The sequence below is a fragment of the Manacus vitellinus genome, unplaced genomic scaffold, assembly GCF_001715985.3.
Source record: "Manacus vitellinus isolate BGI_N305 unplaced genomic scaffold, ASM171598v3 scaffold_23_pilon, whole genome shotgun sequence".
Classification (NCBI taxonomy): Eukaryota; Metazoa; Chordata; class Aves; order Passeriformes; family Pipridae; genus Manacus; species Manacus vitellinus.
In genome coordinates this window covers 4,527,382-4,544,779 of record NW_021939718.1, presented here as the reverse complement: position 1 = coordinate 4,544,779, position 17,398 = coordinate 4,527,382, and the positions used below count along the sequence as shown (strand labels likewise).

Here is a 17,398-nt window from a genome sequence, read left to right as displayed (position 1 = left end):
ACCACCCAATGATGAAAGTTTTGTAAGTTGCCAGGTATTATATTTCAGTGCTTCATTACCCTTTTCTTTATTTTTTTACCCCCTTTGCCATCCCTTTTCCTTGGCTAAACTCCCAAGTGCTAGTAGTTTCTTTGAATGTTTTCATGTTTTCTAGACTTCAGTGCTTTCCTGTGGACTCTCTCTAGTACTTTCAGATTTTCTTGAGAAAATTGCCTGAGATGGGCAGTAGTGCTTCTATTTAGTATTCGATGTCCTCGTCAGAAGAGTGGGAGGACGTTTTCATGTTTTGCAGTCTGTGCTCCTGTGTATCTTAATGCCATTATTGCCTTTTCTCATTATAGGATGACATGTAGATATAAGGTCATTTGTGGTAACATGGTACCTTCGTATGAAACTCTTGGGAGACCTTTTTTTATATTTATTAATAACCAACAGTTCTTCTGTGGAAGGGCTGAATGTAATAAATGTTACAGCAATTTATGAGCCTACCATAAAAAAGAATAAGCTGTGACTTTTGCAGGCAGCTATAGTGCTCAAAACCTTGGGGTATAAAATGCTAGTTGTGTGTTTAAGTTCCCTTGTATGACACTGATTTGCTCTGCTAATCTGTGCTACCATCCCATGCCCACTTCCCACAAGACTGGTGTTTTAATACCTTTCTGACTCTTCTATTCAGTTAAAAAATAAAAGGAATGGTTTTCCATCCATTTCAGAATGGGAATGAAAACACCTTTTAAATGGCTTGCAAAATAACATTGAGCTAATACTTGTATTTGTAATTCTTTAGGTATGCCATCTCAGAAGCATATTTGAAACTTAGTCTAAGAAATGAGAGCTTAAGTAGGATACATTCTGTTGTTGGTTGTGCTGAGCTGTCTTATTAATATTGTTTGTTCTTCTGGGATGTAGGTTTTTTTGTTATTGTCCCTGACTAATCAAGTTGGGGGCAAGTTCTACATCTGTGTGTTACAATGCATGCTAATATTTTCCTGTCTTTTACAAGATGAATTAGTAATAAAATATTTCTGTCTTCAGAATATGGTTACATCCGACAAATATTTTTTTTCTTTCTTTACAGATATTTTCCAACTTATCTCTGAATGAGCGTTGCCTTTCGGTGTCATTAGTCTGTAAATATTGGCGTGACCTCTGTTTAGATTTTCAGTTTTGGAAGCAACTGGATCTCAGTAGTCGTCAGCAGGTATGAAAATATCATTGCAGAAAAAGTGTTTTGATGACTCAGAACTTGTACTTTGGACTGAGGGCAAACAAAAGAAACACAAAAAATGGTGATATCTGTGCTTTCAAGGATTTTTTTACTCTAGGCTGAAAGTGTCCGGACCCTTACATTAGCTTATTTAAATATAGTGTATTTTGACTGAGATCTGTTGTTAAATGGTGTACGGACAAGTGCTGTTTGAAATGGGTTGTGGGTTACCTGTCTCTGGTCTGCATCACGCTCTTGAAGTTTCTTGTTAATTAGTTACTTGCAGGGGTTTATAAACACTTCCTTTAGAGTTTCATGAAAATTCATGGGAATTCGAGGGTCCCATTTGAAGAGGGAATAGTATGAACTCATCTGTGTTGGAATATAGAATACATATGGAGTATTATTTTCAGGTCACCAATTCATGAGAGAATGCAAATTATCTTGCTTCTAGAGTTACTAGTTAACATGTTTCTGAACCACTATAGAAAAGTTATGTAGCAGATTGTCTGATTTTTATTTTCTTTCCTCAAGGGACTCCAAAGCACCCTCACACCAGGGGTCTGTCTTTTAGCTCTGTAGGTGTTGTGTGTCAAAAAAATGTTTTCTTCTTCAGTGTCTTGAGCTGTAGCCTTATTTTGCTACAAAGATTTTTAATGGTTTTGTCTATTAGGTATCTCCAGTAAAGGATTTCACTAGAGTTTATCAGTTGTGGCATTGTTCTAACAAATTGCCAGGTTTTTATGGAGTTCTGAAACCCATATTAAGCACAAATGTTCTTCTTGGAGAAGTGTGGGGAGAGTTTGGTGATTTGGGCTTTTTTGGTTGTTTTTGTTTTGTTGTGGGGGGTTTTATGTGTGTGTCTTTGATCAGGCATTGTTTGTTTGTAGTTTTTACTTGAATTTTTTTTTTTAAATTTGTCACTGTGGTGGTTTAACCACAGCCAGCAGCGCCTCCCTCACTTCCACAGCAGCAGGATTGGGGAGACAATCGAAAGGGTAAAAGCTCAAGAAGTCATGGGTTGAGATAAAGACAGTTTAATAGGGAACATAAAAGCCACACACACAAGCAAAGCAAACCAAGGAATTAATTCACTGCTTCCCATGGGCTGGCAGGTGCTCGGCCATTTCCAGGAGAGTAGGGCTCTATCACATGTGATGGTGTCTTGGGAAGCCAAGCGCCATCACTCCAAACGTGGCCCCCTTCCTCCTCCTTCTTCCTCCCACTTTATATACTGAGCATAATACCATATGTTCTGGAATATTGCTTTGGTCAGTTAGGGTCACTTTTCCTAGCTGTATCCCCTCCCAGCCTCCCGTGCTCCCCCAGCCTCCTCACCAGTGTGGCAGTATGGAATTCAGAAAAGGCCTTGGCTCTGTGTAAGCCCTGCTCAGCAGTAACAAACCAGCACAAATCCAAAACACAGCCCCGCACTAGCCACTGTGAAGAAAATTAACTGTACCCCAGGAAAAAGCAGCTCAGCTGTTGTCTAGCTAACAGCTCCCTGATGAAATAGCAAGAAAAAAGCTTAGACTTGCTACAAATGGAAAACAGATTGAATGCAGTGAAGACTGTTCCTTAACTGTATCAGACAAAACCAAGAGAGATTCGTGTTGCTCTCTTGCTCTCTTTAGGGTTAAAGCTAAATCTCATCTGTGCCAGGTGGTGAATAAGTAGTTCTAAATGGTTATGTTAGAAATAATTTCATCATGTCAGGTTTTTTGAAACTAAACTTTTAAAGTGAGGGAGTTCTATGTGTTATGTCTTACCTGCTTAGTTGTTGTGTATTTGCTCTAACTTACAAGCTTGACCTTAAGGATATCTCATGTTGCTTACGAGCTTTGTAGAATTGTCTTCTTTTAAGATTATTGTCTTGTTAGCTGACTACAATGTGTGCAGGTGTGAGGTCGACAGAATCATTTTTCTACAAAGGTGTTAAGGAAACTTCCCTGTCCAACCATTAGGAGCCATTCTGGAAGTTACATTCCTACCACCTAAGCTGAGATTGAAGCCCCTTAGCACTGGTGGCTCCAGGGAGCCGATGGAGGCTCCACTTGACTCCCCGGACCCCCCACACTCACACAGTCAGACCAAGTTTCCTTATGGACTCAACCCCGGGTTTCCCCTATCAGAGTCTCAGACCTCTGGATCCTTAAAGTAATTTTATCATAATGCAACAGCAGAATGACAGCTCGAGCTGGTGCTTCTGAGAAGGGACCTTGAACAAAGGGACCCCTGGGTGTTTAAACCCTCACAGTCTGTATGGGGGCAAGTGTGGGGTCTTCTTGTTGAGTCCTCGGCTCCTGCTGTGTCCCTGAGTGTCCCTCACCTGGCTGTGCACGGGTCCCTGTGCCCTTTGTTATGCAAAGGGTCAGCACCAGTTCATGACCTCTTGCCTCGGGCTGTAGTTCCACTGCAGCTGCACACAGAGCTACCTGTACTAAATGTATTCTTCAGCAGTCCTCCCTGTGTTTTAATCGAGCATACCCACTAATATACTACAAGGGTAAAAGAAAAGTTTCAAGGTATTTAACCGCTGCCCTTCCACACAACATTATTACAAGTAACAAACAGAATTAGGGCTGACGATATCTGCCCAGCCTGACAGCTGGTCTACTATCACTAGCAAATGTTTCTAACCAGTCATAGGGGCATTGTGGGTTCGGGTCCCATCTGAGTCACCAAAACTTTTCCCAAAACAAGTTCTTCCACCTGGGGTACAAGAGGCTGATCCCCACAGAGAGTTGAGATACTTGATTTGTTTACAGTTCTGCACAGAGAGGGCCTGCATGGTAAATCCACAAAGCCAGCACTAGAACCATCAAAACTTTTCATTATTTATACATTTTAGTAAACAAAGGCAGTAATGCTCACTGGTTACAAGTTACATGGTTCTCTTATTCATTAGTAATCTACCTTCTACTGGTTAAATGAGTCACTTCTTATGCTAATTAATCCACATGCTCAGTCTTCCACTTTTTGGGCTGGTGGGTTTCTTGTATCAGTGGTCTGTGGTGGTTGCCATCTCCCCCTGCCAGAATTATCTTTTACGCAGTTGGAGCTGATTTCAGCTGAGATGGCTTTGTTAGTTTCTTGCTTATCTTGGGAGTTCTGCCAAATGTACTTGTGGTCTGTACATTCTGAATTCTCTGTGTCTACTGCAAGTAGTACATCATCTCCCCAAGCTTTGTTTACCTCCCCCAGGAGCTGAGGTCACTGAAACACATCAAGCCCTAAACCTTAATAAGGCAGTTCTACCAGCAAGTAATTTATATTTCTAATACCAGGACGTCACACATAGCCTCTTTGCAATTACTGAAAAGGGAAGTAGGTCCTGGTTGCCCTCCTAACTGTGGAGCTTAGTCTGAACTTGAGATCTTCTGGCAAGTTGGGCAGCTGTTTGTGGTTCTTTTTGTGGCAACACAAGTTCCTGGAACTGCCCAAATTTATTCTGTTTGTCTAGATATTGCTTCTGTTGCTCTGTCAGCTTTATCATGAAAGCATCTAGCCACAATCTAAATAGTCTTTGTCAGAATTGGCTTTCTCCGGGTTGTCCATGTTCCATCAAAAGCATTAAAACCCCACCCCCCCAACAAATCAATTACAGTAAAATATTCACTCATAGGTGGTATTTGTGAAGGTATGTAGTTACATTCTCCCAATAGCTCATGGAAATGCGTCTTTCAAATAGTTGTTTTTGTGCTAGTGAAATTTAAAGATTTTAATGGAAAAAGTTATGTTTGAGTATTTGTTTTTTTTTCTTTGCAGGTCACTGATGAGCTGTTGGAAAAAATAGCATCAAGAAGTCAGAATATTACTGAAATCAATATCTCTGATTGTCGCAATGTATCTGATACAGGAGTATGCATATTAGCAATTAAATGTCCTGGGCTCCTAAGGTATACTGCCTACAGATGTAAACAGCTTTCTGACACCTCTATTATTGCAGTTGCCTCTCAGTGTCCTCTTCTTCAGAAAGTGCATGTGGGCAATCAAGACAGACTCACCGATGAAGGCCTGAAGCAGGTAACCATCCATTCCACAAATTTCCTGTGTAAACTTAGTATATTTCAACTTCTTACCAAGTGCAAAAAGGGACCTGGAAGAATGTACTCCATACTCCTCTTAAGATTTAATTAAAATCAGAAAAAAGCTTCTGTTTTAAAAATTGTTTTATGGTGAGTTCAGTCCAGTAAATACTGTTCATTTTTTTTTCTTTTTAATACCTAGACATTAAATGATCCCTTTTATTGCTAAATCTGTAGTTTGACATCCTATACTTCACTTCTGTCTGACTGAATTTTCCTGAGCTTGGTTGCTGTTCTGAACCTTCCTTTAAGTAACTCCTTTTTGTATCATGAATGCTGAAGGTGACACATCTTTCTTTGTTAGGCATGCAGGAAGGTTTCATCAACTCTCTCGGAGTGTTAAAGGAGCATTTAGCTTAAGCTGTGAAGTAGTTAGGGTAAATCAAATATGCTGTTAATGGTTGAGCATAAAGGCATTGTTAGCTACTTACATATATACCCAATAAAACCCCTAGTTCTTATGTGCTGTTCTTAGCTCCGTTTTATTGACTGTATTTAGCAGCTTCATTTTGTCAGTATGTAATTAAAATCTTTCTTGTTTGTATGTAGTAGTTAAGAACTCTGTAAAGAAAGATAATTTTTAATGGGGGTGGAGAAAGAGGAGGAATCTTAACTCCTGACTCTTCAGTCAAATCCTGTTGTTGTTTCTTTTTCCTTTGATCTCATTAATTGCAGCTGGGTTCAAAGTGCAGAGAATTGAAAGACATACATTTTGGGCAATGTTACAAGATCTCAGATGAAGGAATGATCATTATAGCTAAAGGCTGTCTGAAGTTGCAAAGAATATATATGCAAGAAAACAAATTAGTAAGTACATATCATGATTTTTTACTTCCCGAGGTATTTTCATTGTCAAAAGCTTTCTCCTACTTTTTATCTGTTTAAAATGTTCTTCTAAATAGCTGCTTTTTGCCAGTGAATTGCTTAAAAACGTTCTCTAGCTGTGAAAATTGTGATTCTGCAGAGATGGCTTGGAAGGTACAAGTTAAGCTACACATATTAACTTTTAGTTTTCAACATAACATTCCAGGAGTAATTGTTTGGGAGATGCCTGATTTCTGTAGGAAAATGCTTAGTTCGTGTGGAATGTTTCTTTTGTTTCTACGAGTACAGTAAAAAATGCAAACTTACCTAAATTACAAGATATTTGGAGGTTGGGTTCTTGATTACAAGTAATATGCTCTGATAATATTTTCTTGATAAAGTAGAGCAGTGTGCCTGTGCTAGTAAAAGGAAGTTGAGAAGTAATAAAATGATTTTGTGTCCTAGTTATAAGAGCCTCCGAAATGATGGTTTCTAATGTAGAAAGCCGGTAGCTACTAAATGGTGTAGTAGAACACCAACTTTATGGTTTTTGGGTTTTATTTTTTAAAATTTTTTCTTGCAAGTAAGTAGGCAAGCTTGCAGTTGAATTTTTAACTATCAGCTAATGTTATGGTTATAACCTTTTGTTTAAAAATTGTTCAACTGGAACAAACAAATTGTGATTGTAAGAAAACAATGTATGTTATATTCAAGAATTATTTGATACTTGGCTTCAAATAGATAAAAGATATACTAATGCTTAAGATAGTTGATTTGAGAATGGTTTGTATTTAAAAAAAAAAGGCAGGTAACTATTGGTTTTGGTCAGAATTGTGGAAGGTCGAAAAAATAGGAGATAATGACCAAACTGAGATCTCAGTGGTTAGCTTTGTAAAGTCCCACTTCAGCTCCATAAATCTCGATATGTAAACATGTGTCCTACTTAGAAGAACTGGGACCAGTTCATCACTGTGTGGGTGTAACCCAAACTCTGTATTCTACAGCCTCCATGTCATTCCCAGGAACTGTTAACAACAGACCATTTGCAGCAGCTGCCCAGAGCACACCTGACCCCTCAGGCTATAAGCTGGGTGTTAAGAGGCCTGTGAGATAGGAGGATGCTCCTGTCCTCACTCTCACACTCACAATCACCCATTATAGAACTCCCTGCCCTGGGGGAGGTACTGGGCATTCCTGTCTGAACCTGAGGGTATATAATCTTGGGGTCTTGGGACTTCTGGTACCACTCGTGGGATCCAGAGGAGCACCAGAACCTCGACTGGACTGCGACCACCACTCGCACCAACAGGTTTGTTTTTTTTTTTACTCTCCTTTTGCTTTGGACTCACGGAACAATGTGGGTCTCAGCATGGGAGCCAACAAACACCACTCTGTTCATGCCCCACGATGCTGGGTTATACATCTGGGTTTTTGTGGGCTAAAACCAATTGTTTGTCTGTATAATTGTATTTATTGTATTATTTTTATTAAATTGTTATTCTGACTTATAATCTCTTTTGAGTTGGGTTCATTTCCCGTGCCAGTTTACCTTTAAACCAGCACAACATGAAATAAGTTGTAAAACTGTTATCAACTCCAGCGTGTTGAATCTTTAGGATAAAATAACACTTGAACAATGCCACTACATGACAAAGCTTCCGAAACTCCTGTGCTTTCCCCTTGCCAGGGGCAAGAGACTTTCAAATCTAGTTGAAAATGTAATTTTGTATGATGAACAAAAAGAAATTGCACAAGTTCTCATGCAGTTGGTAAAAGAAAAGTTTTCACATTCCAAAATAAAAAACAATAGTAACTGTTTAATGCCACGGAGTTATCTTAAAAGGGAGTAGTGGCTGGCAAATGATTTGTCCAATTCTGTGGGTTACTTTTTCTGTAAGACTGTCTTTTTAAAAAAAACCTTTAGTATTCCTACTCTTTTGGTGAAGGTGGTTTGGGGAAATAAGTGTATGTGTGTGTGTTTTCAAAATAAGTAGGTATTCATTCTATGAAATCAAAATATTGTGTGGCAAGAAGAGTGTTCTTGACTTGCGAGGGCTTGTTTTGTGTTTTTGAAATTCACAGATTGTCAGTATGCTGCGGAAAGAATACTCCTTCCCCAGCTTTGTAAGCAACTGCTGTAGCTTCCATGTGAATACTGCAAATAGAGTCTGTGTTTTGTATTTTCTTGTTTATTCCTTTTTCAGAGGTGCTCAAAATGTGACTCTTACAGGCAATTTCTGTTAATTTCAAGATGTGTAGTGCATTACAGATAGTACATGATAGTTGAGTTTTCATGTAGACTCGTCTCACACTAATGGGTTTTTTCGCTTCAACCACGCAAAGGCAACCAGCAACTAAATAATGCCTTTGTGAATGTTATTTTGCAGTAAAATGTGCGTGAATCAGGCAGCACAGTTCACTTGCTTCATCTGTTGCTAAGTAACTCCATTATCAGACTGCTGAGCAGAAACAGAGAAAGCAGAATTTATGTTCTGATTGTGGAATATGCTAAACATTTCACAGAAACTAGAGCCTTTCCTATCTTTGAAGTGCTGATTATGTCGTGGTAATAAGTGAAAGCTGCAAATAATAAATGGCACAAAAGATCTAAGAGGAAAAAGTTAATGTTGCAAAGCTAAATTAATAAAAGGTTTTTGTTGTTTGTATAACTGTTTAGGATTTGTCTCTCTTGAAAATATGTTTATTTTTCTTCTGTGCTTTGAATTAAAGAAAATTATATGCTGAACCTCTTTTCTGAAGCATAGTGGCTGAATTGGGAACCTAGTGAAAAAAAAATTATGACACTGCAGGACTTTTAAGTATAGTGAAGCTTGTGTGTGCTGGTGTGTTGGGATGTCTCTCCTTATCTGTCTCCAAGCACTCTGGTACAATCAAGTAATCTATCAGAAATTCAGAAAACAGATTATAACTCTGCCCAGACAAAACCAGAAAATTTCTTAGCTTCTTGGTTTAGTTGGACTTCCTATTTTATGGTCGTGACTGGTATGGACTGCTATAGCTTCCATGTTTTCATCACATGCATGATTAATGTAAATTCAGCTGGTGGAAGATGAATGGGTTAATTTCATTGTTATCTGTTAACCAGCTGGTTTTGGTTGTTTTTTTTTGTTTTTGTTTGTTTGGTTTTTTGTCTGTCCACCCCAGATAGAGAGCACATACCTTCAGCTGCAAAATCAGAGAAATGCTCCACACTAGCTTATAGTACTCTCACTGAGACATCGACTGTGGTGTACTTAGCCTGAATTTTCAAGGAGAATTAACACTTTTCATTGCAGCCTTTCATAGAAGAGTGGAACCCTGAAAGGTTTTAAAGGTTTTGTGACTTCATCATAGAGAGATGCAGAAGTTTGTGACTACAGTTCACCCAAAGGCGAGGATTACCTCCAGAAGCAATTTGGTACAAGCTGTCTGTAAACTCTCCTTTCTTTATTATCAGTAGAGTTGATCTAGATTTGGGAGCTCATTTTAGAGCTGAAGAAAAAACGTCTCCACTTAACTAGTTTGATTTTACACGCTATTTTCTCTTTAATTACCTTTCCTTAATTGAGTGACTTAACGGCTAAAATGGCTAAAATACAGTGGTTGCTGAAACTTAACAGATAGAAGTTACAAATCTGTTCCTCCCTTTTCCACTCAATGTCTGTGTTTTTTTCATGATGAATTGGATGTGAATGATGAGAAAGATCTTCTAAAGATAAAGGGAGGTGGAGTTTTAGATAGTGGAAGAGAATGACAACATTCCTACCTCTAGACTTACTTCCCTTAATCTCCTTTCTCTTTTTCAAGCCCTTTAAGGGTGGATGGGAAATAATACTGCAACTAAGCTACTATAGGTAGAACACTGGCAGCATTTCTTCCTTTCCAGTAAAATGATCTTGTGAAGTAGATCCTTAAAGACAAATTATGTGTCTGATGGTTCCCAGATATGTTCATTAAGGCAGTTATGTTCTAACTTGACCATGTTTTTAGTTCTTTCTGGTCTCTTGCTTCTGTTCAGGAACAGTGTCTGCTGTGAGTGGAGGACATTTCAAGATAACACTTTGAGATTTTGGCCCAACTGGCAATATGTTTGATGTGTGATAACACTTCTTTAGTAAATATTTACAGTTATTTAATGTTAATTTAACGATTTTCTTAAAGGTGAGTATTCTGTTAGTGTTCTGCCCACCTTTGCAGTTTGCAGCAGATACAATTTGAAGTTCATGTTAACTGTGATGCTATGTTTGATAGAAACTGAAATATTTGAGATATGTAAATAATATACTTTTTTAGTTTTAGTAAAAAAGAATTAAGTTTTGTCACATAATTGAACACTTAACATATGCTTTTAAAGCATTGACTGGAATAATCCTAATATAAAATATATAGGAAAAAATAAAATTAATTTTCATCCTTTTTGAATAATCAGCATTGTGTAATCTGGTTCATTTATGTCTTACTGAGGTTCCCCACCCTCCTCCTGTTTTTTTACTTTGGGAAGCATTTCTCTTTCTACTTCATACAAGTCATCTACAAAACACTTACTTCAGCATTGTACCCTGTGCATGACACAGCGTAAACGTGGAGAGGAGAGTACTTTACTCTGAGTTTAGTCCAGACAAATTGTTTCAGGAGAGGAGTCAGTATTATGAGGCATATAAACACCTCAGAGGTGTAGAATGTATAGACATAACTTACTTTGTTTCGCTGGTAGCAACTAAATGAAAGAAAGTTTATTGAAAAACACTCCAAAAGATTGTAACATCCCTATCCTTTTTCCATTCCCCACAACATATACCATATGCTATTTTACTTTTTACATACAATTACTTAAAACTGTTCTACTTGGAGGAATTTCAGGAAAAGGGGTGTTTTCCCATGCTTCTTTTTGCATACTTTCCCAAATTACTTTCTGACTAATTTATTTCATTATTCAAGGTTTCAAAAAGAGCTGTAGTTGTTCAGACTTACCCCTTCAATACGAGTTTTTTAACCAAAATCTCATGTTCAGCAGGACCCTGCTGCTGGTTTTCTTTGTGGACACTTCCTTCTTTAGGCACAACCAGGTTGTCTGCAGCAGTCTCAGGCACTGGATTTATAAAAATAAATAATCCAATAGTGTGGAAATCCCTGGGAATTTATATCGTTATTACTTATACCACTGCTGCTCATGTGCTCTTCACACGCTGTGTTCCAATAATAATTTTTGTTCTATGCTCTTGTAACACCTTAATGGATTCTTTCTTGAACTTTGAGTTGACGTCTTGTTGTGTGGCAGCTTCTGCTGACAACTGTAGCCTCCTCATCTGGTTTTCTAGTGCACCTGCTCACTGGCAGAGCGTGGAAAGGTAAAAAACCACTAGACTTAGGATAATAAACATTGCTTAGCAACAACCAAAACTTCAGTGTGTTATCAGTATTCTTCTCATAGTAAAGCCAAAGCACAGCATTGTACCAGTTACTGGGGAGATGACTAAGCCAATTAATTAGTCCAACTGAAAGCATATCCAGGTCCAAGTTTGCAGCTTCTGACCTAAGGCTTCAGCAATTCCAGCTACTGATCCTAAGGAAGCAACATACTAAATCACATAGCACTGTAACTCCATGTAACTTGTTATACTTAGAACTTATATAATTGATAGTTATTCAGCTAAAGTATCTCTCAATAACTAATTGCTAAATGTTTATATGTATTTAAGATGATTATGGAATCATAGAATGGTTTGGGTTGGAAGGGACCTTAAACATCATCTGGTTCCAACCCCCCTGCCATGTTCGAGGACACATCCCAGTAACCAGGAGGCTCAAAGCCTTATCCAACCTGGCCCGTTCCAGAGATGAGGCCTCTACAGCATCTCTGGGCAGCTTTTTCCAGTGCCTTACTGCCCTCATGGTAAAGAATTATGTCGATACTGAGATTGATATCTTTATATTGTAGTTTTGGATAATGGTGCTTTATCTTCCGTCAAGTATTAAATTAGAGTTTTCTAAAGCAAAAATGTTGTACAGATGACGTGCTGGTGCTGTAAACTAGTAGCAATAAAGTCTCTCTTGTATTTTAGTTTCTGAAACACATTACATATGCACCAAAACCAACTAATCACAGAATCATAGACTCAACTAGGTTGGAAAAGACCTCCGAGATCATCAAGTCCAGACCTTGGTCTGACACCACTGTGGTTACTAGACCATGGCACTAAGTGCCACATCCAGTCTCATCTTAGAAACCTCCAGGGACAGTGAATCCACCACCTCCCTGGGTGGATGTACCAAAGAAGTAAGTTCAGCGCTTTAGAAATGCACTGAACAACTGTACTGATACTAAGCTGAGGTATGGGAAGCCATGCCTTCATAAGAACTGTTTGAGATGTCTGTTTAATAGTAAAAGCCTCATGGAAAATTTAGTCTTTCAACAAGCCTTTCTGAAACATTTACTTTATTCAATTTTTTAACTCAGTAAAATGGTTTGGTCAGTTCTTTAGAAATCTGATACAGTTTATTTCTCAGAGTTCGATATTTTTTTCCCCTTTTTTTGTTTAGATCTGTTGCATCTGGACAGTTTCTGTAATACTGTTCTTACCATAAAACATTTATATAGAGTTTGATGCTAATAGAAGAAAAAAGTGGTGTACTGGTGTACATGTGCATAAAGAAGTATCTGCTGTAAAGGCATATGAAGCACTATGCAGGCGTTATTTTCTACATAAAGGTTTCTGTAAGTTATCTGACAATAAGTACAATATGGTGTCGTCACCCTTAGGTGGCAGCATTGACTTTGTAGTGGTGACACGGGCCTTTGAGTCCTTGCTGTAGGGAATTACCAGTGCACAGCAGATAATTTCGGAATATTGTGCTGGTTCCACAGATCCTTCTTCGGTTCAGCTGCCAGGATCGCCGTCAAAGTAACTCCTAAGTGTCTCAATAAGGTCAGCTATATGGTTTCACCACTCCGTGCTTATTTTCTTTTTTCCTTTTTTAGCAAGTACTGCATTTATTGAGCTTTTTAACCAACTGTTCCATGTTGTGGGCTTACTTGTACAGTGGGTGTGTGTGTACACATTTTTAAAGCAACTAACTGTATTGTTACATTAATTGTACTTCTTTACTTGTTAGGTTACATGTAGTTGATCAATGACTGTGCCTACTCTACAGTGTAAAAAAACTTTCAATTTTTGTATCTGTATGAAAATTAGTTATTATACCACTTAGAGTACGTCTTTGGGCTGTAATTTACTACCACATTTAATGAACATTTTATGTATAAAACTATATAGTACATACTCTGTGAATTAACATAATAACAAAGAACTGAAGGATGGAATAAAACAGGAGTAGAAAAGTGGCTGATGCAGAACTTTCTGCTACTTTTTGGTCAGCATTATAAGGTGATTATTAATTTGATACTTGCAGGTGATGTATTTTGCATATAATAGAAAAGGTTAAATGCATTTATTTATACATTCAAGTGACGTCCGCTTATGCCTGCGCATTATTGTCTGACGTGTTAGTTAACTTGTACATCAAACTTAGGAAGAACTGTAACAGATAACGTTCTTAACGTTGAAGATTCAGGTGCTTAAAGTCCAGGTGGATGGATGTAATGTGAAAAACCTAAATGCAACGTACAAGCAGATTTCAGCAAGGTGCGAGTTTTAAGTACAAGTCAGTGTCTATGCTTTCGGTGTAGTTAGTGAAAGAGCCCTAGTATACTGTAGTTGAAATACACACCTCAGACAATGGTAGTACAGAAATTAGTAGTATCTATATGGTATTTCTCTTTTTCTGTTTCTGTTTTTATGAAGTGCTCTATCAAACTGCAAATGGAAATTTGAAATGTAATTAATAGTCAGCTCAGAAGATGCCCATACACTGTCTTTACAGTAGTTTGTGTATTTTGACCTATTAGCATTTTATGTAAAAAAAATGCATGTAAGTAAAAGCAAATTAATAGACAGTTGCAATAGCACGTTGCCTTCAAAAGAGACTTTTACTGAAACTGAAGAAACTCCATAGTAATATGTAACTGCTGTACTGAAAGAGATGACCAGAAAAAATATGCACAGTGAAATTATATATTTTTTCCCCTCTGGATTCCAGTAATTAATAAATTTTTTGAGAAAGTTTGTGCTTTGTACTGATTACTTAAATGATAAATTGTTACTGAACTAAGCAAAATGTTTAAGTTCAATTATGTAGGCTAGATTTGCATAAATTTTAATGGACACAATAGATCTTGAATTAAAGTAGAGTGTTGAGTGTAGGCACTTTGGATTCTTTTGGGGTTTTTTGTGGGGTTTCTCTGGCTGCTTGTGTTGCCGAACAAGTTACTTGAGCTTTTAATTAAAAACTTGATGACCAGGAATTGGTAGCTGTACGTGGAACCTTTTTGAATGTTTGAAATAGCCATATTTAATTGTCCTTTGAGTCAGTGGTCCAGATATTATTGCATTACTTTAGTCATAAATCAGTTTACATAATACTAGAATGAAAAATCTTTCCACTAAAATGTGTGCTGCTACATATTAAAGTCACTTAAATTGAGCTGAAATAAAAATCTTCAAATTTCCATAGTTAGTGTTTGTTTATTTTTTTAATCTGGTGGTAGCTTCTGTCAAAGAGACTACTGGGAAACTCCAGATGAATTACTTGTAGTTCTTCATTTTTTAAGTTGGTATCTTGATCCATACTGTACTTCGTAAAAATCTTCAGCCATTTGCTTAAGGATAGCAATAAATCAAAACTGATAGTATATCTCCTAGTGAGCTGTGATGCTTACTGAAAGAGATCACAAGTGTGATGCTGTGAAGCAAATCCTTAAAACTGTCAGCATTATTATTTTAAAATGGTGGTAATTTGCATCAATCAAAGATTGATTATATAGGGCAAAGACAAGATTATGTAAAAGTAATGAATGACAGACAGGCATCTTTGTTTATATCATCTGTTCCTGCAAATTCCAGTTGAACTTTTTATCTTTCTGAAGCTAGAAAAATGAACTTGTCAGATTTCCGAAGCTGTGTGAAAACACTTTGTTTCCCAAAGACTTTCACTGTAACTTTACATGGGTTACAGTTTTAAGTATGAGAGATGAAGCCTTGTACACAGTTAGGTGTAATGGAAGTAGGTTCTACAAATGTTTGCCATTCCCTCTCCTCGTGTTTCCATAGTGACCAGTATCTGGGAACACACATGGATATGAGGAGGAGCTTGTGTGCTTATAGCTAGTTGTGTTCTCCAAAGTACTTTATTGTTGGTATGTATGTGACAGGGCAAATTGAATGGACATGGATTTACACTTGGATTTCCACTTTTAGTGCAAATTTATCAGCCATACCTAAACTTGCTTTTCATATTCCACACCTTAAGTATTTAATCCTAGAAATTACAGCATTATTTACTGTAGAATTGGCTCTGGTCTTTCATCTGTCATTGTTCTTTTTATTCAGAATGCAAATGTTTAAAAAACTGTGTTTGGACTTTAGACATAGGTCCTGTGGTACCTATTGTAGCTAATCTTGAATGTCCTATTCTGCCTTTCAGAACTATGTACAGTTTTGCCCCAGTATTTTTCAGAGTCCTTAGCTTAGTGTTCCTCCTTTCTCCTGTTTTGTATTGGTGTTTTTTTTTTTTTTTTTTAAATTTTATTTTATTTCAGTTTATTTTATTTTATTTATCCATAATAACTATCAGAAAGTTCTGTTGTATCTGAGACTTTCCCTAAAGATTGTCTTGCTGATGTGGTTGTCAGGCACCAGCTTGTGATTGTTTTCTGGTCTCCGTGCTCTGCTGCATCCAAATGTGGTGGATTTTTTTGTTTGTTTGGTTTCGTGGGGATTGTATCTTACTCTGACATTATGCAATTATGCAATGAAATTATTGTTTTATAAAACTGCAAAATTATTTTTAAACCTTTTAAGCTTTTTGAGGGTTATAGCTGTATGTCTCTCTCTGTTTTGTCACTACTACTCTACTGATTCTTTCCCCCATCCCACCATAGGCAATGAGCGGCAGCCTGTGTGGGGCTGAGCTGCTGACTGGGGTTGAACCATGACACTGGAAAAGTTAGTGCTGGTGTTCCATCTCCTACCAGTGTGGTAAAATTATAAGTATGGTTTAAGAATACTTTCTGTCTGAAATATGAAAATGTAAATTAGAAAAAAAAATCTATTACAAAATCATGGTGAAAAAGATCAGGAGGGATGGACACGCTTCAAGAAGGAAGTCTTGAATGCACAGGAGCAGCCTATCCCAGTGTACTGAAAGACAAGCCAGTGAGGAAGATGGCCAACCTGGCTGAACAGGGATATTTTAAAGGAAATTAGGGGAAGAAAGAAAGTTTACTGATTATGGAAAAAAGGGCTGGCTACTCATGAAGAGTTTAGGAATATAGTTAGGTCACCTAGAAAGAAAATGCGAGACAAAAGCACAATTTGAACTTGATCTAGCCACTTCCGTTATGGATAACAAGAAGTGCTTCTCCAAATACATCAATAGCAAAAGGAGGGGCAAGGAAAACCTCCATTCTTTGTTAGACATGGTGGGGAACATAGTCACCAAAGATGAGGAAAGGGTGAGGTACTTAACACCTTCTTTGCCTCAGTTTTCAACAGTAAGACAGGTTTTCGTTAGTACAGCTGGCCTCTGGAGCTGGTAGACAAAGACAGGAAGCCGAATAGCCCCCCTGTAATCCAGGGGGAAACAGTTACGGCCTGCTGAGCCACTTGGATCCTCACAAGTCTATGAGACCAGATGGGATCCATCCTAGGGTGATGAGGGAGCTGGAGGAAGAGCTCACCAAGCTGCTCTCCATCATTTACCAACAGTCCTGGCTCACTGGGGAGGTCCCAGATGATTGGAAGCTGGCGAATGTCACACCCATCCACAAAAAGGGCCGCAAGGAGGACCCGGGAAACTACAGGCCCATCAGCCTGACCTCAGTGCCTGGCAAGGTTATGGAGCAGACCATCCGAAGTGCAATCATACAACATACAGGATGGACAAGGGATCAGACCCAGCCAGCACGAGTTTAGGAAGGGCAGATCCTGTCTGACCAACCTGATCTCTTTTTATGATCAGCTGACCCGCCTGCTGGATGAAGGGAAGGCTGTGGATGTGTCTGTCTAGACTTCAGCAAAGTCTTTGACACTGTCTCCCACAGCATTCTCCTGAAAAAGCTGGCAGCCCATGGCTTGGACAGGGGCACTCTGTGCTGGGTTAGGAACTGGCTGATGGCCCAGAGAGTGGTGGTGAATGGTGCTGCATCCAGTTGGCGGCCAGTCACTAGTGGTGTCCCCCAGGG

The 17,398-nt window shown here is 38.3% G+C and overlaps 1 protein-coding gene across 1 annotated transcript in view; it reads left to right on the top strand.

The window, feature by feature from the left end:
• The window catches only part of FBXL17 (F-box and leucine rich repeat protein 17), a 287,476-nt gene that overhangs the window by 11,780 nt on the left and 258,298 nt on the right, over nucleotides 1-17,398 (top strand). The window contains 3 exon segments of the mRNA XM_029959927.1: nucleotides 1,079-1,201; nucleotides 4,976-5,233; nucleotides 5,971-6,102. Coding sequence (XP_029815787.1) covers nucleotides 1,079-1,201; nucleotides 4,976-5,233; nucleotides 5,971-6,102 — 513 coding nt within the window.